At 34.7% G+C, this 24162-nt stretch overlaps 3 protein-coding genes and 1 pseudogene across 4 annotated transcripts; 1 reads left to right on the forward strand and 3 right to left on the reverse strand.

Moving 5' to 3' along the window:
• Window positions 1–282: 282 nt before the first annotated feature.
• On the forward strand, window positions 283–1873 carry LOC142530362 (small ribosomal subunit protein bS21c). The gene is made up of 2 exons (XM_075636166.1): window positions 283–738; window positions 1548–1873. Exons 1-2 carry the CDS (start codon window positions 320–322, stop codon window positions 1654–1656), a joined length of 528 nt encoding a protein of 175 aa, XP_075492281.1. The 5' UTR covers window positions 283–319; the 3' UTR covers window positions 1657–1873.
• A 133-nt stretch (window positions 1874–2006) lies between these two features.
• On the reverse strand, window positions 2007–5251 carry LOC142530360 (receptor-like protein EIX2; annotated as a pseudogene).
• A 1904-nt stretch (window positions 5252–7155) lies between these two features.
• Window positions 7156–11135, reverse strand: LOC142530361 (putative inactive leucine-rich repeat receptor-like protein kinase At3g03770). Its single transcript, XM_075636165.1, has 7 exons — window positions 9372–11135; window positions 8959–9092; window positions 8634–8877; window positions 8064–8275; window positions 7962–7987; window positions 7651–7762; window positions 7156–7572 (listed from the first exon to the last, which is right to left on the reverse strand). The coding sequence occupies exons 1-7, from the start codon at window positions 10729–10731 to the stop codon at window positions 7342–7344; spliced, it is 2319 nt and encodes a 772-aa protein (XP_075492280.1). The 5' UTR covers window positions 10732–11135; the 3' UTR covers window positions 7156–7341.
• Window positions 11136–17618: 6483 nt separating this feature from the next.
• On the reverse strand, window positions 17619–22928 carry LOC142531108 (protoporphyrinogen oxidase, mitochondrial-like). 2 transcript variants are annotated; one of them, XM_075637138.1, is made up of 18 exons: window positions 22768–22927; window positions 22648–22690; window positions 22341–22476; window positions 22190–22255; window positions 21928–21978; window positions 21752–21808; window positions 21578–21648; window positions 21116–21152; window positions 20807–20872; window positions 20560–20600; window positions 20197–20326; window positions 19668–19847; window positions 19331–19405; window positions 18862–18985; window positions 18676–18784; window positions 18528–18602; window positions 18343–18449; window positions 17619–18006 (listed from the first exon to the last, which is right to left on the reverse strand). In XM_075637138.1, exons 1-18 carry the CDS (start codon window positions 22796–22798, stop codon window positions 17885–17887), a joined length of 1521 nt encoding a protein of 506 aa, XP_075493253.1. In that variant the 5' UTR covers window positions 22799–22927; the 3' UTR covers window positions 17619–17884. The 2 variants fall into 2 exon arrangements, with proteins under 2 accessions (XP_075493253.1, XP_075493255.1); XM_075637140.1 differs by lacking the exon at window positions 19331–19405 and having other exon boundaries at window positions 22768–22928.
• Between the last annotated feature and the right edge of the window lie 1234 nt (window positions 22929–24162).

Raw genomic sequence — 24162 nt, forward strand, 5'->3', positions numbered from 1 at the left:
CTCACTCATGAAATAAAATATTTTTTATATTAAAAATATTATTTTTTATTATAAACATAGATAAAATTGACTTATCTCATAAAAAATATCATTGAGATCGTCTCACGATTATGAACATTTTTTAAACTTCTCTTATGACTTTGAGTGTGATTTCAGCTGATCTCCCAAAGAACTTTTAAAAGGGAAAATCAATCGGACAAAAACACGACCCAAACGGGCCAAACTATAGATGCACAACAATCCGACCCGTATCGCTTATTCTACATACATAACGTGCAAAATTCCCTTATCCAGATGATACTATTCAGTAGTATGCACAATGGCTACCTCTTTCCTACCCAACCTCTTCTCTTTCTTCACCCTCTCCAAGCAACCGCCGCCGCCGCCGCCGTCTCTCCCCGTGACTCCGCCGTCGCAGGTCTCTCTTTCCTCCACCAACCGTGGATTTTCGTCTGATGAGCTCCGCTGGAATCCAACGCCGCTTTCTTCCTCTTCAGATGTCACGTCCGTGATTTGCCCCTCTCTCGCATATGCCAACACTCTCTTCTTCCGATCGGCGTACAATGTTCAGGTCCTCGTTGATGATAACGAACCGGAGGAGAAGCTTCTCGGCCGCTTCAGAAGAGAGGTCATGAGAGCTGGAGTCATTCAAGAATGCAAACGCCGCCGATTTTTCGAGAATAAACAGGATGAGAAGAAGCGCAAAACACGCGAGGCTGCGAAGCGCAATCGTCGCAGGTTTCTCTTTTACTAGTGTATTAGTTATTATTATCTTTAACATTTCTTATAATCACATTATTACGGCTGGAAATCCAAGGAATCATGTTCGTAATTAAAAATCGACTCCTGGTCTGTTTTTTCATATCATATTTTATGCATCGGTACTTCTTGAATGTGTGTGGCTGTCCACCAAAGCAATGCTTAAGCTTTAGCCTTTGGTGTTAAGAATTTTACAAAACTAGCCATACAGACCAAAGAGAGCCAAACTTAGTATGACATCATAATGTTTGAGGTTCATCCTGATTGATACCTACCATCACAGCTTCGTTATAGCTTATTTTTGCGAAGTGAACACCTCAGGACTCACTTTCTCCTGAATTGTTTGGACAATCTTGCCTCCTAGAAAATTTATGTTGTCAATTGTAGTTTTAGTTTGCGTTTCTTTTAGAAGAAGGGAAAGTGTGCATATTACCAGTTGTTGAGTTGACTGTTAGTTTTAGTTTTCTTGCAACTGTTTTTGAAATATTTAAACCAATAGAATAGTTGATGGCTCATAGCATGCTGCAACACAAAGCATAGAAGTTTTTCATCACTCTTTGCATTTGGCATGATTGCGCACATTGTGTTTCTTTTGCTTTTTCTATCGTTTTTGGTTCCTTCTCTCGAAGGTTATTCATTTAGTATATAGTCTGTACTTGTTCCCAGAAAAGTCCACTGTCCTGTTTCCAACTAATTTTCAAATTTAATGGCCAACCGTGTTTAAATTTTTGGAGCACTTGATGTTCTTCATGATTCTGGATCAAGTAATTTTGTTAAAATCTTATTAGGCGCCCTCAATGGAAAAACGGTCTGCAAGATAGAGAAGAAGCATCTAAGATCAAGAAGAGGGATGAAGATGGAGATAACTGGGATATTCCTGAAGGAGCCCTTGCCTAATGATCTCTTATTGTAGTTCCTGTTCTATGTGATAGAATACTGCTGCTCTCCCATCCTTTCTGGAGGATTTTCAGTACATGTAACTTGTCATTATATTTTTTCTTTAAGTTTTACCAAAACTTTACCTTCTGCATCCTTGGTGATGAACATATGATGTTTTTGAATTTTGGTTTCATTTATTAACGAGAAAATGACTGGTCCTCTGTTTATAAAAACATGACATTTTCTTGGCATGGTTGGATCTGCTTGTATGCATACTCTCCGCGCAAGGACTGAGATTTTTCTATCACCGCAGATCCAATAGAAATATTATTGTCCAAATTCAATTTCATTGGATAATATTCCAAAAGTTCCAAGACCTGCTCTTTTATTTCACAAAACAAGGTAATTTAATTATTTTAGAAGTCTCTATGTGTTACCTATGTCGTGTTTTAATCTACATCTTAAGACCAAGCCTATTATCGTGCTCATTATCCTAGCAGCAAAACCAAAATATGCATCCCTCCACCGTTTATTGATCATCAAAGAGCCACATATTCCCAAAACCCTATCAGGTAACCCAATTCCATGAAAGCAAATAGCAAGAGCTTTTCCAGATTATCGTTCTCATTTGTATCACCCCCTGTCTTCACCGGGAAATGGAGACAAAGAGATGCTCATCACATTCAGCTGATAATGGAATTCCACAGAGAAACATGTTTCTTTCATAAATGGATGGATCATTCAGTGTTAAGAACTGATTGCTTGTGGGAATCCTGCCCGACAGGTTATTGTAGGATAGATTTTAGTGATTCAGGAAAGTTAAAGCCGCCATACTTAGTGGGATAGGCCCTGACAATAGGTTTTTTGAAAGGTCCAGCATTTCTATCCTCTCTAAATTCTGAATATGAAGGGATTTTTCCTGTCAAGCAATTCATGGATAAATTTAGGGTGCCTAATCTGAATAGGGTTGTGATTTCTGCTGGGATTTCTGCGGATAAATTGTTATTTGACATGTCGATACTGTTTACAAGGTAAAGGATGGTCTTAAACAGCAGTAACTTCCCTTTTGAAATCACCTTGCGAGCTCCCCTCGTAAAGCAATGTATCCTGAGGCACTAAATCTCTTTTAAAGCCACTGATTATTTCCGAGGCAGGAAGGAATTTTCCCAGACAAGTTATTTTTGGAAACATCCAAAATGTGAAGGACTGAGAGTTTACATAGCTGTGAAGGAATGTTGCCAGTGAATGTATTGTTGCGTAATCTTAAAATCAATAGTGATGCCATGTTATTTCCAATCCAAGCTGGAAGGCCTCCGGAAATATTATTGTCACCCAAATCAAGGCTAGTTAGTTGGGTACAGTTTCTCAGGCGGGCAGACAAGCTTCCTGAAAGATTATTGCTGGAGCCAATGAAAAATCAAAGATTGGCTAGGGATCCTATGGAATCAGGTGTGTTATCATGGAGAAAGTTGTTTGACATATCGAGAACGTAAAGCATGGGCATGTTAGCCCAAGAACCTGGAATTTCTCCATGAAGTTGATTGTTTGACACGACTAAAGTCATTAACCCTGTCGAACTAGCCAAGGACGACGGAGTTGTGCCATTCAGATTGTTTATTGAGATGTCTAAGTCAGCCAAAAAAGGCAATGTTGTTCCAATGTTGTGTGGTATGGGTCCACGAATTTGTTATCCCTTAGATACAAGGTACTCAAATTATGACCAGCGTGGGAAATATCCCTCAAAACTGGTGGAACTCAAATCAACATTGGAATCGGAAATGAACTGTAGTGAGTTCGGTACCCTGCCTGTCAGTTTATTGTATGCAACATCGAATTCTTTGAGTCGCAAACCCATCTCCAAAAACCAATCAGATATGACATCTGAATTATTTGCATAGTTGATCACCACGGTTTTAAGATCCCTTTGATTTCTTAGCCATGTTGGAAACACCCAGTTGGCATCCTTAAATTTTAACATATTCGAGCTTGAAAAGAGGCATCCACTCAGAGCTGATACTGAATGCTAGGGAAGCATCAGGTGAAAATCTACCAATAGATATTTCTTCCAAGCTCGAAAGATTGGCGAAATGTGCTTCCGTGATGACACCTTCCCATGAGTCTTTATACAAGTCCATCACAACCAAGGATACAAGTTGGCCAAAATTCAGGTATTTTTCCACTCATGGTGTTGTTTGAGAGAGAAAGCACCAACAGCGATGACAATTAATTCCCTATTGTTGATGGAATTGAACCAGTGAAAGAGTTGTACCAGAGATATATATTTCTCTGGTTCCTTAAAAGACCAAATGACTCGGGAAGAATTCCAGTGAGTTTACTGTATCCCAGGTTTAGAGTCTTAATCTGCTGTTGTTGCAATCAGAGAGGTGGTCAACAAATTCCATGATCTCGCCATTGAGGTTGTTTTCAGCAAGAGAGAACTTCTGCAGGTCACATAATACTCCTAGCCCCTGTGGTAAAGGACCTCCAATATCGTTATTCGATGACATATCAAGGTTCTGAAGGGCGGTTAAGCCTGATAATTCTTGTGGTATCACCCCATAAAGACCATTGTAACTTAGATCAAGGCTTTTTAGGCTAGTGAGATTGAACAAACATTTCGGGATTATGGAAGTGAAACCGTTGCTGGAGAGGTCAGGTACCAGAAGGGACATCAAATTAGTAGATTGCAAGTAGTGGGGAAAGCTCGAAAGCTGGCATCGTGGCAAATGCAGCTCCAAAAGAGATGGCAATATGCCAACAGTTTCAAGCCAGTAAGAAGCACCTTCACTGAGGTCAGTTCCTCCCAAATTCAAATATTTCAACGAATAAAGGCCCGATATCCATCTAACATCGCTCTCGAGGGACTCGTAGTTGGAAGAGCTGAGATCTAAATACTCCAAGCCTGAAAGATTTCCAAGATTTTGAGGAATCCTGCCACCCCAAGATGCACCAGATAGATTGAGATACCTCAATCTTGTAAAGGACCCGAAAAAGTTGGGAATTTCATCCCCTTGGAAATTGTTCATGCTCAAGTCTAAATGACTCAAATATTTTAGTTCAAGCAAAGAAGAATCTATCTCGCCGCTTAGCTCCTCTCCATAACCATGGACACCACTGCCGGAGTACCTGTTTCCTAGGTCGAGCTGGAGAATGTTTCTGGTTCTGTTACTACAGGTTACGCCACTCCATCGGCAGCAATCTTTTCCTTCCCAAGAAGAGAACCTTTTCCACAAATGCACGAGATTTTCTTTGAACTTTAGCAGTGAATTCTTCTCATTCTCTTTTCTACTAGAACCGAGATTTTGAGTGCGAAACACAAACAAAAGTATAAGAAATGAAAACCATTGAAACAGTACCCTTTCCCTACCCATTCTTACTCTGCAAAAGAGAGCAGCTAAATGTGAGAGTTTATGATTGTGATTCACCTGCATCTTAAAGTTAATGACTACAAAGAATTTCCAAGAAATTTTGGAGAACATGTACCGGTCTACTGCAAAATTTGGAGTCAGTCTTGGTAATGTTAAATGTAGAAAAAGATCTCATGTTTCAGATACATTTCCTTTTCCTCATTACTTCCAACAGAATTGCACTCATTCATATAACAAGGAAAGACTTTTCACAATTACTGAAGATGGTTCCATCCTAGGTTTAGTCAATTGAGCAGATTTCAGGGTGTGTCTGTCTCTAGGAAAACAGAAAAAGCAGGCACACACCCCCCCGCCCGACCATTGACTATAAATGCTATGGATTGTGAGAACCGAAAATCTTGACACTAAGACATAATATTGCATATGATTTTCGAAAATCCTCCTAGAATATATGCCTAGATGTTGTGAGGCATGAGTACAAGGAAGCATACAAGGTAAATTAGAAATAATCATCAAACTTCTGCACAAAGAAAAGAATCCTTACCATGGCCACCATATTTTCGAAATTTTGGAGGGTATTGAGATCAAGAATGAATCTCACAACTTTAGTAGCTGAATTTTCGAAAAATAGCAAGGAATATTGGAGTCAACCTATGAGATTTGGCATGATTTTGGTATGATTTGAGTACCTAATTTAGCTCCCCTCCCTTCACCTATAAATATGCCATCACTCCCACTCCTCAACTCACCCTAATTCTCGAAAATTCAGAGCTGAAAAACTCGAAACATCCAGCAACTCCCCTAGCCGAAACTCTGCCGAAAAACGTCCCAAAGTCGTCCAAGAAGCCAAGCCGAAGTGCCGTCGAGTGAAGGGCAAGAAACGATCCACTTCGAGAAGCCAAGCACCTACGTTTTCTTAGCATCAATAATTATTGTAAGTGGGCTGTTTTAAAGGTTTAAAATTTCGGATATATGCATATGTGATTTTTTCGATATTTTTGAAAATACAGTCGAGTACATGTTCTTTCCTACTCCTTTTCTTGTGTCGATAGTCATAATGTTTTAAGCACTTTGAGGAGTCGACTGTATATGGGTGGGAATCCCAACCATGACGTACCCTTACGCGGTGAGGGATATAACCGCTATACTGCCTCGCCCCCTTAGAGGAGTAAAAATTAGGGACTGACGTCAGTAAACCATAGAAAGTTAGATAAATCACAGTGGCTAGTAAATGTTATGCATGTTTATGAAGTACGTATGAAAGTCATATGTTTTGAAACTTATGCATGTTGTTTTTATTGTGCTCGATATTCCCCCATTTACTGAGTATTCCCAAAATACTCACCCCCCTTACAACATGTTCCAGATAAGTCCGAAGAATAGGTCGAGGATGAAGAGTCCGAACAGTTTTGGGGTTGGTGATTCGCAAGAATTGTAGTAGATTTTATTTCGAATATTCTGATTTAAATGAATTGTAAGACACTTCTGCATTGCTCACTTTTTCGTTGAATTTCGTTATTGTAAAGACAGTTGTTACGTTTAAAATATGATATATAAACTGGTTCGGTTTATACTGTGTTACGAAAGGCTTGTTGTTTCGATTGTGTGATTGTTAAACAACGCCGGTGTCAATCCCGAGCTTCGGGACGTGACATGGATGGATAGTGCTTTTTCACATGAGCCAGCATGTCGAATTTACCACTTTACATGAAAAATAATGTGACGTCGTTTTTGAATTACCCAGAAGATAGACTCAACAAATCCCCTATGATGATTGATAAAATTATAAGACGTCATGCAGATAGACGTATAAAAACACAGCATGGATTGTTGATTGGACGAATATAGAGATTATTTAAATTATTCCGTCTTTTCGATATATTCTCTTATTAAATCAGGTTTATTTATATTTTTTTATGCCCACGCCACCACATTTTTTTTTTTTGTTATTATGTTTATTCAAGTTCTTTGAGCATCTATTTTTTCGTGTATAAGATTCAACTTCATGATCATTTTTAAAAGGAATCGGATTCCTTATCATTGTGGGATTTAATTTCGAAGCAAAGTTTATAATTAAAATGAATGTTCATGTCTAATGGGAGTTTTTCAAAAATATAGGTATACAAGTTTTTGTTAACTTCAATTAAAAGAATTTTTTGTTTAGATGTATCTTGATAATCTTGGTCTTAAATCTAATTAAATTTGACATAATCTTCACAGCAAACTCAAATGACTATTATATGATTCTTCTGTAACTTCATGGATTCTCTACCTGTATTTATTTACACAATGACAAATACAGAAGAGGACAGCTAGTTAGTTATCTGAACTGAAGCTATGACTGTGTCATATTGTCTGATTTCTGATCTGCATCAGCAGTAGCCTGGACTTGAGCAGCATACTGTAAATTCCAGAGAACGTCCTCGAACGATGGCCTGTTGGAAGCTTCCGGGGATATACATTTGTTGGTGATGGATATCACTATGGACAAGGATTCTTGGGAGCTAGTGGCTAGCACGATTGGATCCACTAGTTTTCTTCTACCATCTTGGCTGCTGAAGGATGCCTATCACATGGAAAAAGCAACAAGAGATGAGATATTTGCTTGGCTACCAATGGATGTATTGTTACCACATTAACACACCATTTCGTTTAGCATAAATGCTTCTTTGTTTTCACTTGCATCAAGACCTACAAGTGTTTCGAACAATATGAGCCCAAAGTTGTAAACATCGTCGTCCGGCTTTTCCACATGCCTGAAACAGACATTTCTAGAGAAATCAATCACAACTAGCAGAGAAATTTTCATAAAGGAATCTTGGAAAGTTTGTTATTGCTTGCTATCATTTTCAAGCAGTCATTTTTCTCAACAGCACCAGATACTAAATTTTGGGATGCAAGAGGCTAATATGGTTTTCTCGATGAGAATATTTGTTAAAATGCAATGTTCCGTACTCTGATTTTGCAGCATCTTTCTTCGCCTACAAAACAGAGATTGCGTGAGTTAGTCATAGCTTATACAACCTTAATATGGTCTGAATATTGAAGGAACCATACCTCAGGTTTTTCAGTTTCATCACCAATTATGGACATTCCGTAATCGCTAAGCTTTGCTCTCTGATGCTCATCAATTAGTACATTATTCGTCTTAAGCCTATTGTTAAATGAAGGGGGAATCACCCCAGTATGCAAAAAATGGACACCCTTGGCTACATCAATTAGCACAGCCAATCTGTTCGACCATTTCAGAACCTTCTCCGGGCAGTTTTCTTGCAGGAACAAGCAATTCAATTTAAGACTCCCAAATATAAATTACAATTACTAGTTTTAAAACAAGGCAAATAAATGGTCCAAATATATTTTTATCTGTGCAATATGGATTCAAATAGATAGCACTCGACTATAGGAAGCTCAAAACTCATTGTAGGGAATTGCTGTATCTTCTGTTTTACCAAAAGATAATTAGAATAGCTAATCACCTTATTCAGTCAGCAACAATCCTATAAACTCTAGTCAATAACCAAAAGAGACAAGATTTTCTTGTTTATTCAACCAACATTGAGTTGCCATTATGCACTGACTTAATCCTCCAAATTGAGATGAGGATAGTGCCTAAAATATAAGTACCTGAAAGATGAGAATGTAAGTTCCCATTTGGAATGAATTCGTACACAAGGAACAATCTATTCACGGTGACGTTTTCCTGGAGTTCTGCTTCAACGCAATGACCCAGAAGATTAACTAGGTTCGGATGACGAAGTTTTGAGAGTAAATCCAGCCTCAACTTGAGGTTCCGGACTGAGTATTTTCTGAATAAAGTCAAAGATCGTATGGCAACAAAGGCACCATTTTCCAACTTTCCTTTAAAAACCTGCAGAAATGAAGGTAGACCCAGAGGTAGTCAAGAACTAAATTTTACTTCCCAACAGAGCTGAACCAGGCACAAGGATACCTTTCCAATAGTGCTTTCACCCAGATACGATGATTGCCCGAACTTCCCTGTGGCATCTTCCAGTTCTTTTATGGAGAACACCCTGTATGCTGAAGCAGAAGGGTTGCGCATTTTCGCTGCTGGTGAAATTACTCCTGGAGTACCAAAAAAACCCATAAAAAGACAACAAAAAGATAATTATACTAGAAGGATTACAGATGCAATTCTCCAATATAGAACAAAGATAGAACACAAAAGCATGGTGCGGATGCCTCTATGAAATTGCAATAATTTCCACGTCTAGTATATTCTTAATTTGCTAAAAAAAACCACTCCAAAAGCATGATAGAACATAAAATTAATCCTAACCAAACTTACTGGCACTTCCAAGAGTAGACCTGATAAAGTGCAAAACTAAATTTGACTCAACTTACTAGCATTTTCAAAAACTTCAGTTGAAATCCCTGACCTTGCACCATCTTGCACAACCTTTGGTGCAATATGCTGAACTACCGTCTCCTGTACAATGTGTCTTTTACAGAATGTGACATATCCAACACCTAAGAGGATGACTACGATAATGGCAGTTCCGCTGATAACACCGACCACCACTGCTATTACCTTTCTCGTAAATAGCCTTTTCCCATTATCAGGGTCTTTGCAGTATTGTGCCGGATGCTGGTTAGAAGCATTGGTGGAAAAGCAATTCCCTCCAATTTTTACAACTCTAACATCAGCAGCAGAGTCCAAGCAACTCGGAAGCTGACCTATGAATCTGTTGCCAGAAAGATCAACAAGACTCAGTGTGTCCCCACACCTGATATTTTCGTCAAGTGATCCACTGAGAATGTTGGATGATAAATTCAAGTAACTGATGTTGGGCAAAGAGAACAATACAGAAGGTGGAGTTCCACTTATATAATTGTCTGACAAGTCAAGATGCTGAAGTTGCTTCAACTGGCCAAATTGTTCAGGAATGCTTCCAGAAAACGAATTGTTACTCAGGAAAACATTAGCCAGCTCCTTGGGCAATGGAGAAAGTTCAGAGTCCAAATTATTGTCTCTCAAATCTATCAACCTTAAGCTAACTAAATCACCCAAAAAAGGTAATTTCCCAGAAAGGAAATTGTGGGACATCACAACTTCAGTCAGTGTTGCCATTGTGGACAACGCCGAAGGAATCTGACCCTTCAACCTGTTCTTCTTTAGGCTCAAAATGGACAAATTTTTTAATGAATCCAACCACTCAGGAACTGTATCATTGAAAAAGTTTCCATCCAATGTCAACGTCTGAAGCTTTACCAACCTAGAGATTTCAGATGGGATTGAACCATACAAGAAATTCGAACTCAAATCCAAACCTTCAAGCAAAGATAACCGATGAATTTTATCAGGAAGTGGCCCCCAAATCCCTAAAGACACTAAGCTAAGGACCCTTAAACTGGACAACCTTGTCAATGTAGTAAACAAAGAATCAACAGAGAAACTCTGAGATAAGGTTTGATTAGGTACTGCAAATCCACTAAACTCACTGATATTTGCAGGCTTAGCTCCAATAATCCTGAGTTCGGTCACAGAATCATTCTCACACTTAATGCTCATTTGCGGCGGAGAGGACAAGCTACACAAATCCCCATTGCTATTTTCCCAAACACTTAACACCACTGGGTACTCCAAATGCTTCATCAGCTGGAGAAGTATTTCCGTGTCATAGCTTCGCAACTGATGAGTGGAGCTTGACGCAAAGAGAACCCAAGAAACAAACGCCAGAATAAAAGAAGATGAACACCCCATTTGCAAACTTCAGCTAGTCAGGGCTGACGAAAGAGAGAGTAAAAACCCAGCGAGAAGAGTCTTTCCATGAAGAGCTAAGCTAAAAATGCAGTATATTTCAAAGACTGTCCCTTTTAAAGTGGTCGCTGAAAAGAAGACACAAGCAGCACTATATTCAAGACGGCACTTTAATATAGGCTCGTTTATTGGTGGCTTTAAATGATAGAATCTGCCACCAAATTCCAAGAACAATCTGAAACTGAAGATGGGAATTTCAACATTGATGGCTGGTTAATAGCTTATTAGGAAAACCCATAAAAGAAGCAGAAAGAAACAACCTTGAGCTACCCCAAGGCACCAGTAGGATGCCGGATGTTCTTGGTAGACCTGCCTGGGTCTGGGTCCGGGTCCAGGTTGGATTCGGATGGTTAGGGTTCGGAAAATCTAGGCTCTTACGGACGGTTATGGGCCGAGTTATGGATCTGACGAGCTGATTTCGGGTTTGGGTTTGGTTAATCGTCGAGTCCGAGTCTAGTTAATTTTTAAAAAAAGAATTAAAAATTTGACATTAAAAAAATAAATGAAAAACTTTTAATTTTTTATGTCCAAATATTAGAAACGATTATGTGTATAACGACTTATAAAAAAGTATAATATCATATTTTGTTTTCACGAGTCTTTTTGTCGATTTTTTGTTGATTATCCGTTTATAATCATAGTTTTATCATCATTGTTTATTCATCTCTCTCTTAATTTATGATTGACAAAAACTTGTGTGAGACGGTCTCACGGATCGTATTTTGTGATGCGAATCTCTTATTTGGAACATACATAAAAAAATATTAATTTTTATGCTTAGAGTATTACGTTTTATTGTGAATATCAATAGTGTTGACCCGTCTCACAGATAAAAATTCGTGAGACCGTCTTACAAGAGACATACTCGTTATGATTTTGCAGCATTTTTACTTCTCACAAGATAACATTTCACCTTCCAATTTTTTGCTATTAAAATTATATTTTCTCATTTTTCTTGTTAATTTTCTACAGACTTATTCTTGCTTATTCTTCCCCGCTTTTAAATAAAATAAAAAAATTCGTCAATCATAATGAAAAAATTAAACATTTATCAACCAATGAAGTAAAATATTTAGTAGCAATAAGCATGAAGTTAAATTTTAATTTTAATTCTAAACTGAAAATTGAACACATTAATTGTCCGTATTTCCATTCACAAATTAACCCACCAAGTATCTTCTTTTTAAGTAATTTAAGATGCCTCCATGCATGATTCCTATTTTCACAATAATTAAGAAAATTAAACATTAATTAGTATATTGCATGTCATACAACTTCGACAATGATTATAAACAGAGGTGTCAAAATGAGTTAGATTTGTCGTGTTGACTAGTTCCATCGTGTAAAATAGATGGGTTGAGTTGGTAATTTCCCAACTCACCAAATGACGACATATCCGCCCCACCCAATGGTGGGTTGTGAAGAATAGTCTGCCTCAACATGCCAAATTACACATAAGTATATCGGGTTAGCCCGCCCCCCTCCGTCACCTAAAATAAGTGGGTTGAGTCGGTGTTTTTTCAACCCACCTAAAATGTCTTGCCTCGTCTAATGGTGAGTTGTGGGGCGGCCACGACACTAACACTTCTATTTATGAACAAAGGTTTTTAAACAAAGTTTCCAAACATAATATTAGCCATATGATTGACTAGTAATATATGAAATTGGTAAATTAAAAAAAAATCAGCCCTTCATGTGTGAATCACATGAATTTTTTTTCTTAAATTTTGATAGAGATATATGGAAAATCGAATTCCTTACTTAATTTCAGTGTTCTAAAAAACCCGCTTAAACTTGAAATTCGACAAAAACGCCCTGTTTTGGAGAAAATCAGAAAAAAAACGGTTAAACTGTAGTTTGACCGAATTAAACGTAATTAAGGAGTTTAATTAAGTGTGCTTAATCACAGTTAATCGTATCTATTTATTTTTAAATTTTGTATTTTGAAGGTATGTCTTTTTATTTTAAAATAATAAATTACGTTTATAATTTAGATGTTTATTTTTTAATTTTAATTATGATTAAGCATGTTTGATAATGATTTGACAAATATTTAGCATTATTAATGTGGTTTAGTTGCAAAAACAAATAAAGATTGCAATTTTGAGATTTTTATGTTTTTATAAATATGATAATTAATGCATCAAACTTAATTTATCATATTTGACATAGTTTGATACATTTGATAACTAAATGATTAATAAATTATCATCTTTCATTCCATATTTGGTTCATTTTTTAACATCCCATACAACTTGGATGGACATGTGATAATGCTGGTCCACTATGGAGTAGACATCCCACTAATGTGTAGGGATATCTCCATGATAAATAATAAATTCTATGAAATGACATTATTGCCCCCATTTCTCTAGCATTGGGATTTAAATTAGTTTTAGATATTCTTTCGAAAAAAATTGCTATTGATATTGTGTTGGGGCATATATAAATTATTAAATTTTAAAAATATATTTTTATTATTAAAATTTAAAACTAAATAAAAAGTATTAAAATTAATCTATACTATTTGTTAAACTTGAAATATTTCGAAATTTTGCCAATAATTTATTTTAAAATATCCATAATCAAATTATAAACTCATGAAACAATAAAAAAATATTAAAACGTAAAACATAAATAAAATAAATATATAAAAAAATGAAAAACGAACTAGCGTATTGCACACAACAAATAAAAATTTTAAAATATATAAGATTATTTGATAAATACTTTATTTATAATTATTTTATGACAATGAAACACATATATACACACACGCATATATATCATAATTTAAGAATTGAGATATGCAAGTGCATGATCTCGATGACAATGAAAAATAAAGTTTTTATGATAAGGTTAATTTTTTCATTACAATCCAATATATAAATTTAATCACTCTTGTTAAAATCATACCAAACATGCAATATATTATCTTATCATCATGCTTATCTTTGATTTATCTTTATACTAGTATTTAACCCGTGCGATGCACGGGATGATATTATTAAAAATTAATTATTATAAAAAAATAATAGATATTTAAATTTTAAAAAAATAATATAATTATAAAAAATAAAAATAAAAAACTATTTTTTCGCTAATTTTGAAAAAAATTCTTAAATAAAAATGTATGTCGATTAATTGTATTACCCAAAAGCAATGACATGGTTCTTATCGTGTTTAAAATATTAATGTCGACCACCAACCTAAATACATATTTAATTCTTTAATTTCTGAGAAACTATATATATTATTATTTTTTTATCATGTGATAAATAAATATTTTTAAATCAAATTTAATAAAATTAATGAGAAATACTTTTTTCAAATCATATCACAAATTAAATTGATTGATATAATCGATGAAAAAGTTTTAATGTAGTTTATATTTAATAGAGTTTAGTTTCATTTTGAATAAAATAATAATAAAAGACATATAATACATAAATTATATTTGAATTAATATAAAAATGAATTAAATTCAAATTTGAACTAAATGAATTGATATAATCAATGCAAACAATAAATGAAATTATCATTTATTGCAGTACATATATTTCAATATTTATGATATATCTTTCTTTTTTTAAAAATGACATTTTGGCGGAAAATTACTATTTTTGGCAAAAACTCTGTTTTTATATAAATATAGATTATATATCTCATACTTATCATATAATGTGTACCAAACTATGTTTTTATGTATTATTTTATCTATTTATTGTTTTGATATAATTACAATTACACTAAAAATAAAAAATGTTTTTTTACGCTTAAGCATGTGCTAATTTCACTTAAACTTGAAAAAATTAAAGTTCGACATCCGTGTTTTGAGACGCTTTACGCTTTTTAGAACCTTGCTTAATATTGTACATCTCATAACGTCCGGATTCTTAATTGTTTGGCTAACAAGTTGTTGTAAAATAATGGTTGTCCTTTAGACATCTGAAGAAGAAGCGGCCAACCCGGGCTGTGCACACAGGAAAGCGGGCCTACATTAAATGTCGCTGCATGCGTTCAAAAAGCAAAAGGAAATGGATATTTTTCGTTTTTTTTTCCTTTATATTTTTAGTAAGGTTTTCTTGGATTAATAATATAAAGACATAGTTTGATACACATGATAGGATAAATATGTGATATATAATACAAGGATAAGTTAAGGATAAATAAAATGTATGATATAATATTTAATGTTTGGTATGATTTTAATAAGAGTTATTAAAATTTATATATTAGATTGTAATGACAAAATTAACCTTATCTTAATAAATTTTATAATTTCAAAGTTGCTGTTTGAGTTCATATTTCTTATTTGTTCATGCGCTGACAGTGCTTGCATGATTTATTTATTTTTACCTAATTTTATATATTATATAATATGATAATTGAGTCATTGATTTTGTGAGTCAAGTCAAATATCAATTTTTAAGGTTAATCGAGTGATACTAATAATTTTATTGAGATTTATAAAAATTATTTATATAATTATCTCGAGTTCATTTATATAATTATCATGTTATATAATATATAAAAATAAATAAAAATATTTATTTAATTTTAATTTCAACCTAATAACATAGAGTTATAAAAATCATTTATATAATTATCATCTAGTGATACTAATTTAAAACTTAATCATATATAGGGTTTATGATTTTTATATATTGATGGCAATTAAGTCATTTGTGGTGTTTTTATCATTAAATTAAAATTATCACATCTCATAAAAAGGATATTTTATCATTGTATTAAATTATTTATCATAAGCCCATGATATTATCATGAGCTTTCTAAAAAGGTACCAAACGTGAGATAAAAAAGATTATTTATCAATCCTTCTCTTATCTAGTATACCAAACTTATATCTAAGACAATGAAATTTATTGTTTTTACAAAAAAGTAGTTGAGTGAAAAGAATTTTAAAATTATATATTCGAAATATATATAATATAATATAATATATAATATAATAAATAGGTACATTTAAATTGGACAGGACCACGAGTCGGTAGCTAGCTTTTTTAGATTGGAATTATTATTATTCTTATTGTTATAAAGTAATAGAGATAATAAATGAAAAGTTTATAAAAGAATAATTTTGACAGGATAATTCATAATTGTCATTTAATAAAATTGAGTGAAGGGTGTGTGATTATTGGAGTACGGAGGGCTTTGCTTTGCTTTGCTTTGCTTTGCTTTTAAAGGGCAAATGATTTAATTTTCTACCAACTAAAGGCTTTCCATTCGACGTTGCCCTTTTGACCAAATCAAAAGCAAAATCGAAACTGAAAACCGAGAAGACGGATCCTTAAACCAAATTTTAAATTAAATCTTTTGAATCAAGCATTACCTTTCAATCATTTTTCTTAAAAATTTCAGAAATCCTTTTTAAAAAATTTGAAATCGAGTTTTTCGAGCTCGGACTAGAAAATTATTACTCCTACTCGAGCTCGAGTAGGCTCAATTGAACCTCTATGCATTCAAGCTTAAGTAGTTGAATTTTTTTTTTTTTGAGATCGAGTTGTACCTTTATTCATAGCTTTGAACACAGTTTTTTTTTTAAAAAAAATTGTTTTTGAATTTTTAAATCTAATAATTATATTTATAAAAAATAAAATATATATGAAAATTCTCAACAGCTGAAATTTTTTTTAAAAAAAATTAATTTCCAACTTCTTTTTTAATTAAAAAAAATCAAAAATTAATTTATAGATACTCATCAATTATCACAAATTATTTGATTCTTCCAAACATAGTTATTTAGGTGTAGCTTCTTAGATAGTTGTCTGACATGATCTGATCATGTGAAGAGGAGATCAAACACAATCTCAATCTGATATACTTTAGATTGACATGTTAATGAAAGAAGTAGAAAGAGAGATGAGCCATTGAAAAATTGTATAAAAGTGATTAAAAAAAATATCTTACATATTGATTTAAAATATGGCATATGAGAAAATCGCTTAGTTTTGAGAACTAATATTCATATAATCGACCTCGCAAGTAGTGAGAATGTATTGTTATGATGATGATTATGATGATTTCACTCATCCAGACATATTATTCTACATCATAAATTTACATTTATAATTAAAAAAATAAATAAATTTTAAATAAATTACACTCGTAAAATAAGATTAATTTATTTTAAGTAATGAATATATTTAGAAATAATATTATAATAATAATCATTTCTAGATAGTAAATAAATTAAAATATATATTTATTTAATGTAAAATAAAAATAAAAATAAATGATTGACAAATAATGAATGTTAATTTTAAAATGCAGCAAAAAAGAGAGGTGTTATTAATATGTGTGTAGCATATTGACGACCACATGTTTTTTTTTAGGATATGGTAAACGTTACAACACCGTGAATGTGGATGTCCTTATAATTATTCAAGTTATTTTAATTAAACCAATTCATATTAGCAATTATTCAAGTTATTTTAATTAAACCAATTCATATTAGCGATTATAATATAAGATCAATTTTTGTATGATGTAATTAAATTAATGATTAGAATAATAATTATTTAAATGCATCATTTATACATGTCAAAAACTTGTGAGTGACGATCTCAATGGTCGTATTTTGTGAGACGGAACTGTTATTTGGGTAATCTATGGAAAAATATTAATTTTTATGCTAAGAGTATTACTTTTTATTGTAAATATCGGTAAAATGACATGTTTCACAGATAAAGATTCGTAAGACCGTCTAACAAGAGACCTACTCTCGATACATAAATGTAATTGAGTATTTATAAAGTGATATTCGATTAAATAAAAAAAAAACTATTATAAATTAAAAGAAAAAGGAATATTCACGAAAGTTTGAAACAAATATGATGGATAATAGATTTGTTTTTTTAGCAGAAACATGCACTATAATTGCAAGAAATGACGTTAATGCATAGGCAATACTCCTTAAATCTAAATCTCATGCTGAGCCATCCTCGAACACAGGCAAAAGGTAAAATGATTGGAATCCAAAATTTCAGTCTTTAGCACTGATAATCACATTATTATAGCTTGCTACAATCAGATACAGACGGACGGAGCTGCCAGCCTGCTACCCTCGACACATTTAGCTTGCAGCAACTTTCAACTGAGCGTTTGAAGAAGCCTCCAGATACGAGATCACGAGATCAGCAGCATGGCACCCACTCGATATTGCTTTCCCGACGGATAATCCTCCCTTGTGGTTGCCTATCAATGATCTTGTGTGTTTCAGCACAAACATAAACACACAAACACAAAGATCTGAGATAAAGCAAAATGCTTCGACTACCCCCCCAAATGCGTGTTTACTCTTTGGTTTGCCTTATTTTTACAACATATTATTCCCCCTTCCAGCGGATGGTGTCATATTTTTTGATTCTTCAAAAATGGCAAGAAGTGTGATGGAATAAATAACAATTTGCAGTTATGCAGATAAAAAATGAAAATGTTTTCCGGTAATAGCTCTACGAGTGTTTAAAGATAATAACAAGTAGAAGAATATTTAAGAAAACCAAAGAAAGTAGACATTAACCGGAGACTTGCCAGCATAAAAAAATCCTGGAAGGTCTTTTTCCATCTTCCCAATAGCTTCGATGACCGAGTTATAATCATGCCCATATAAAGGAAATCCTCTGCTCCAATAATAGTGACTGCAATCAATCACATAACCTGTAAGCAAGTATAACCGGAAGCACTATTTTCCTAGTCCAAACTGCAAAATTATATACTTCAGAAAAGCCGGTTCTCCCTCAGCTCCCAACAATTGTTTGAGATCAGAAGTCACTATCTGTTCCAGTTCATCCCTGTTAAAAAATTACTATGAGAAAGCTGTATGTACTGGAGACATGCACAAAAAGTCAATGATATTTTCTATACCTTGATGCCTTTGCAAGTTCTCTGTTTCGGCTCCCCCCAACAAAAGTGGTGTAGAGATGAACATCACTGGGTGCACGATCTGGAAACATCATAGAAGAGAAGAGGGTGCCTGCAAGCACAAGGGATTATAGCAGAAATACAAGGATAACAATAATAGTTACACAACCTGGAAGGGCAGTGTGTCACCAAGTGTCTTCAAACCATTTTCTTGCTCTTTGGAAGGTACGAGAATTCCAAAACCTTCAAGGGGCCGCTTGACATACTCTCTCTTAAATGTGGTGATTATAACAGATATTGGTATATAACTGACCTGCACATATTACATCTAGAATGAACGACAATCGAGCAGAAATCATACAAGCACTTCTCTATTAAATGCAACAAGTGCTGTACACAAACTTATCCCACTATGAATTACTAATCATGGTAAGGATGTTAGCACTAGGATAACGTAACCTAAGACCTATTAAATGTCACAAACTGAGTGAATATATCAAACATGTACGACACCATTGACCTGTGCAAGTAAGAATAAACAATTACTGTTCATCCACAAAATAACACTCACAATTGCAACTTCCTTCTTGAATTTGTCAACACAAAATAATATGATGAAACTTGGACGTGTTTACTGAAAAGGCTAAAAAATGCATACCTCAGGAACAAAGTCTAGTGGAAAAGGGCTTCCTCTTATGATAATATTCATGTGCTTAACAACAGAGAGGGGGGCCTGACAGAAAAATTCAAAATCATTCCAATATCTCAGACATTCTGTACATTGTAAGTTTTAACATCGTAAGCACTAGAATTTGCATTAAAAAATAACTGTCCAGGTTACTTCCATATTTATATGGACACAAGAGGCTAGAGGATAGAAGTGATCTCTTTTATTGTATACAAGGCGGTCTATCTATTGTGACATGGACTTCAAAGAGATATAATTGCTTTTGTAAAAATTCATTACAAAACCGTCTCTACAAATATTTACTTACTGTAACTACCAATGCGTCAAAAGACTTCTCATCATTAAGCTTCTTGCCATCTGACTCGTAAGAAACTGACCAGTTATCTAGTGGAGAGTGCTCATTGCAGCTACTGGATAATTCCAGCACCTTAGATTGGAGTTTTAGTTCCTCTTTATCAAGTACATCGCACAGTGCGTCAGTGAGTGTCTGCAAAGACACATAAATTAACACATCACCATGGCAGGGCCATCGGTATATCCAGAAAGTTTATGTCAGCATGATGACATAAGCTAAAAGGCACGTGCGTAACAACTAGAGAGTCTGACCCTTCCGAATCCCTTAGAGAAGGTTTTTAATGAAGTCAATAATAAGCAATCACAACTTTTATATATGCAATGCAACTAAGGAGTACAATCGATTTTATTCTGAGTAAATCTGTGAGTATCTTGATTATATGTTATTCACCCATATAGGATACAAAAGATTTTAATGCCAGGGCTTAAACTTTATTCTTTATCTTGATGGTCTCTTAGCAGGGTTGGGAAACAACAGATACCTGCATCCCACCCAGAAATGAGAAAGACCCACGCTCATATTTTTTCGCTGATGAGTTCTTCATCCCGCCAGAAGTATCCTTTTTGGAAGATAACTTAGACTGGAAAGCACCAGCTATAATGGAGCCAAACCTGATGACACCGAAGTTTTTTCAGAACTATCAATAGAATCAAAACAGAAATTATGAATGCATGTGTTTAGATTGTTTCACGACTGTTGCCTCCATGTGTCTAAACTATAATCATACAAAGTAGATAGTCATAAAGAAAGATCTTCGCCATCTTTCTCTACATAAGAAAATATTAATTCAAACTACAAATAACCCATAAGCAACTGCATTCCACAGATTAACATACCAACTTACCTCTGCTCAAGATTCCATAACTCTGGAAATACATGGTGCATCTGGTCAAGAAGAAAATAGGAAAAACATTTTCGGTGATTTCAACAGCATAGTTTATGTAAGTTAATCGAAACAAAACCATCAAAGGAGTGAAATGCGCTCCAGTGTCTATTCTTTCATTTTCCTCTGTTCAGTCATTGATCAAATCATTAGAGATATTGTCATTCAGTAGTTGGGCGGATCAACAAAGAAAATTGAAATCACTCACAGAAAGGGATTCAGGATCACCTCCGCTTGTTCCCGCAACGAAAGGATCGATAAGATAGTCAACAACCTAACAAAAAAAAATTCTTAAGAATATATTTGGAAGCTGAAACTTACAAGCATTGTGTAAACAAAGCCACAGTTGATCATTAAAAAAAATCCGGGATAGAATTTCCATTTTGAGGACACAACAAAAATAAGGCAAAAAGGTGTGATCAAAATCAACATATTGGTTTGGGGTCAATGGCAAACATGACAATCGTTGAGCTGAAATGAATGAAAAATTTTAAATTTGTGAAGCTATATAAACTACCTCTTTCCCAAAATGGCGTTGGAAGAAGGAGCCAACACTGCAGGAACAATTAAACGTTGGTCACATATTGTAAGCTCGTTTTTTCATATGGCGCGAAAAAATAGCTAAGCGAAGTAAAGTTAATGTAAGAAGTGATAGAAGAGAACAGAAACTAATAAGGTTGACCATGTCTTGCTGGAGGAATCCTATAACATATACATATATTCCCTAAACAATTCATTACTAAAGATGGTTCCTAGTAGATTTATCAACAAACAAAAATGTTTTCGATGACAACGATCAACAGAATATGCCAAGAAAGCTCGTTGGTAATAACATAAATAGGGTTGACAATGGCATCGCAGTTTAATTAGGAAAAGATATCATTCAAAGAGAAATATTCAAGGACTCCATGATAAAGAAGACAAAGATAAATATCACAAATAAATAACTAGTGAAGCATGTTTGTCCAATAATTGATACCTTTCCCATGTGTCAGGCCCATTGGAGATATTATTTTTCTTCCATAAAAATGGCTCCAATAAGAGTTGAAGCTGGAAATAGAAGAAAAAAGAAACACTGCAGCGAATAAATGGGGGTACTTAACCCCATGCATTAAATAAAGAGATTTCATCAAAGTCAAATGAGATAAGCAACCTTTGATCCTGATGAAAGAAAATTGCTTCGGATCAATTCTATGGGATTCGATGGTAACTGTACAGGAATAATTTACTAAATATTAGGGAAAAAAATTTGCCAAACATGAAGTAGTACCTTCTGCATAATCAAGAGGATAATATATGCTTCTCCTGTAAATGAACTGAGGACATTACCATTACAGGGGACCCATTTTTGGCAATATAGCGCTTGTGCTGAGAAATTGGCTGCATTCAGGCACACAAAGTTAAAAGCACAAACTAAATAAACTAAAGCAACCAAATCAAAAGCTCAAGATTGCATGCAATTATACTTCATTAATCATATTACGGCAACAAAACTCAAACCACTTGACTAAAACCATCCAAGGCCATTTCAAGAAAAGCAGAAGCAAAATGAGGGGGAACGAAGAAACAAAACAAAGGAAAAAGGCCATACAAATTGTTGCTTCTCCCTGAGTCCGAGATTATCCAGCAAAAATCCAACATCAGCCTCACTCTCAGTCTAAATATCAAAGTCAAGAAGAAGTCATTTGAGTTAGCATATATATATATATATATAAGTTCACAATGTATTATAACAAACGAACCATGGTATTTGCACCCTCGTCCCATATCAAACCATCGTGGGCAACGGTTTTCAACTTTCCTCCAGCTCTCCCATCAGCTTCAAATACCGTGACATTTAAACCTTGCAATTTCAACTTGTACGCCGCAGATAACCCACTTCACAAAAAAGAAAAAAGAGGCCAGATAACGTAACAAAACACAAGAAACACACAGTTGAAGCGAAATTCAGCAAAAGACTGGAAAAATCGCAAGCCTTCCCACAAGACAACCACATTTCTATGCTTTTATCACAAAGTATAACACTAGCTTGATTCACGACTAACATACCTAACACCAGCTCCAATCACAGCAACACGCTTCCGCGAAAAATCTAAAACGCGACAATAGTCAATCTTTCACACCGAGGATTCCACGGTCGCAATAAAAAATAAAGTGAGGAAACCAGACCTTTCTTATCATCTTTGGTCGCAGAATTCATTGCCAGTATTCTTCGAACACGAATTTGTGGCAGCGAAAGTTGATGGGTTAGAGATTTATCCAGCCTTTCTCCGTGGTCTTGGCGTAAGAAATTACTACTGCTTCAAATTCAACAATCTTGTTCAGGTGGAAAACCGCTTCAAAAAAGGCAGGTGGAAAAAGGCTGTTGGGCTTTCTGATTTACATATAATGGGCCGCTCTGTTAGTTTTGGACCATATTCACACGACGTATCGGCCCAATAACGATATTTGGATAATGCTAATTACTTCAGATGAGCACTTGTATATGTGTTCAAGTATCTTTATTGATGAAATGCAACATATCACAAATATAGGTTCCAAACAAGTAAGTTAACTTTCTTCTGAGCAAACCACTAATCAATCCAAAATTGATTTAGAAACTCTCGGTCACTGAGAAATGTATTATTTTCAGTTTTTCTTGATTATCAACATTTGTGCAATCACATTGCTTGAGCTATGTTCGGTCTTGTACAGATCATGGTGAACATCAAACTTCCCACTGCTAATGCATATGGTACTCGAAACATCTCCATCCTCTCTACTTCACTGCTATGACACATTTCGGAGGATAACTTGAAGTTAACGGGAAGAGAGGTCGAAATTGGCTTACTATCTTGTATGTTGAAGCGTTGCAAGACTTTCTTCAAATAAATTTTCTGGGAAAGCCAAATTTTTATGTTACTTCTGTCTCGTTGAACTTGCATCCCTAGAATCTTGTTTGCTGGTCCCAAGTCCTTCATATCAAATTTCCTAGCCAACTGTGCCTTCAATCCTTGGACCTGATCTTTGTCGGGGCCTGCTACCAACATGTCATCCACATACAACAGCAAAATGATATAATCATCACCGGACCTCTTGAAATATGTACAAGGGTCTGCACTCAGTCTGTTGTATTCAAGGCTCATGATATAGGAATCAAATCTCTTGTACCAACATCTCGGCGCCTGTTTGAGACCGTAGAGAGATTTGTTCAACCTGCAAACCAAGTTCTCTTTGCCTATTTCCGCAAAACCTTCTGACTGGAGCATATAGATTTCTTCTTCAAGATCTCCATGAAGAAACGCCGTTTTCACATCTAATTGTTCTAGATGTATGTCAAACACCGCACACAATGCCAACATTACTCTGACTGTTGTAAGCCGAACCACAGGAGAAAATATCTCATTGAAGTCAATGTCTTCTTTCTGAGCATATCTTTTTACCACCAATCTAGCACGATACCACTCCACTTGGTTATTGCCATCACGCTTGATCTTATAGACCCATCTGTTTCCAATGGCTTTCTTCCCTCGTGGTAGTGTAACAAGATCCCAAGTTTTATTCTTGTCTAATGCCTCCAACTCT

The sequence above is a fragment of the Primulina tabacum genome, chromosome 17 (assembly GCF_025594145.1).
Source record: "Primulina tabacum isolate GXHZ01 chromosome 17, ASM2559414v2, whole genome shotgun sequence".
In the NCBI taxonomy this organism is placed as follows: domain Eukaryota; kingdom Viridiplantae; phylum Streptophyta; class Magnoliopsida; order Lamiales; family Gesneriaceae; genus Primulina; species Primulina tabacum.

What these genes read in the sequence shown, in the direction of transcription:
- LOC142531108 (XM_075637138.1), bottom strand. Translation starts at nt 22,798, where the DNA reads ATGAATTCTGCGACCAAAGATGATAAGAAAG. An exon ending in GTGATTGGAGCTGGTGTTAG is followed by an intron (nt 22,477 to 22,647) that starts GTATGTTAGTCG and finishes TTTTTTGTGAAG; the next exon opens with TGGGTTATCTGCGGCGTACA. An exon ending in ACGAGGGTGCAAATACCATG is followed by an intron (nt 22,256 to 22,340) that starts GTTCGTTTGTTA and finishes TTTGATATTTAG; the next exon opens with ACTGAGAGTGAGGCTGATGT.
- LOC142530361 (XM_075636165.1), bottom strand. Translation starts at nt 10,731, where the DNA reads ATGGGGTGTTCATCTTCTTTTATTCTGGCGTTTGTTTCTTGGGTTCTC. An exon ending in GTGAAAGCACTATTGGAAAG is followed by an intron (nt 8,878 to 8,958) that starts GTATCCTTGTGC and finishes TCATTTCTGCAG; the next exon opens with GTTTTTAAAGGAAAGTTGGA. An exon ending in AAAGATGCTGCAAAATCAGA is followed by an intron (nt 7,763 to 7,961) that starts GTACGGAACATT and finishes TGTCTGTTTCAG; the next exon opens with GCATGTGGAAAAGCCGGACG.
- LOC142530362 (XM_075636166.1), top strand. Translation starts at nt 320, where the DNA reads ATGGCTACCTCTTTCCTACCCAACCTCTTCTCTTTCTTCACCCTCTCC. An exon ending in GCGAAGCGCAATCGTCGCAG is followed by an intron (nt 739 to 1,547) that starts GTTTCTCTTTTA and finishes AAATCTTATTAG; the next exon opens with GCGCCCTCAATGGAAAAACG.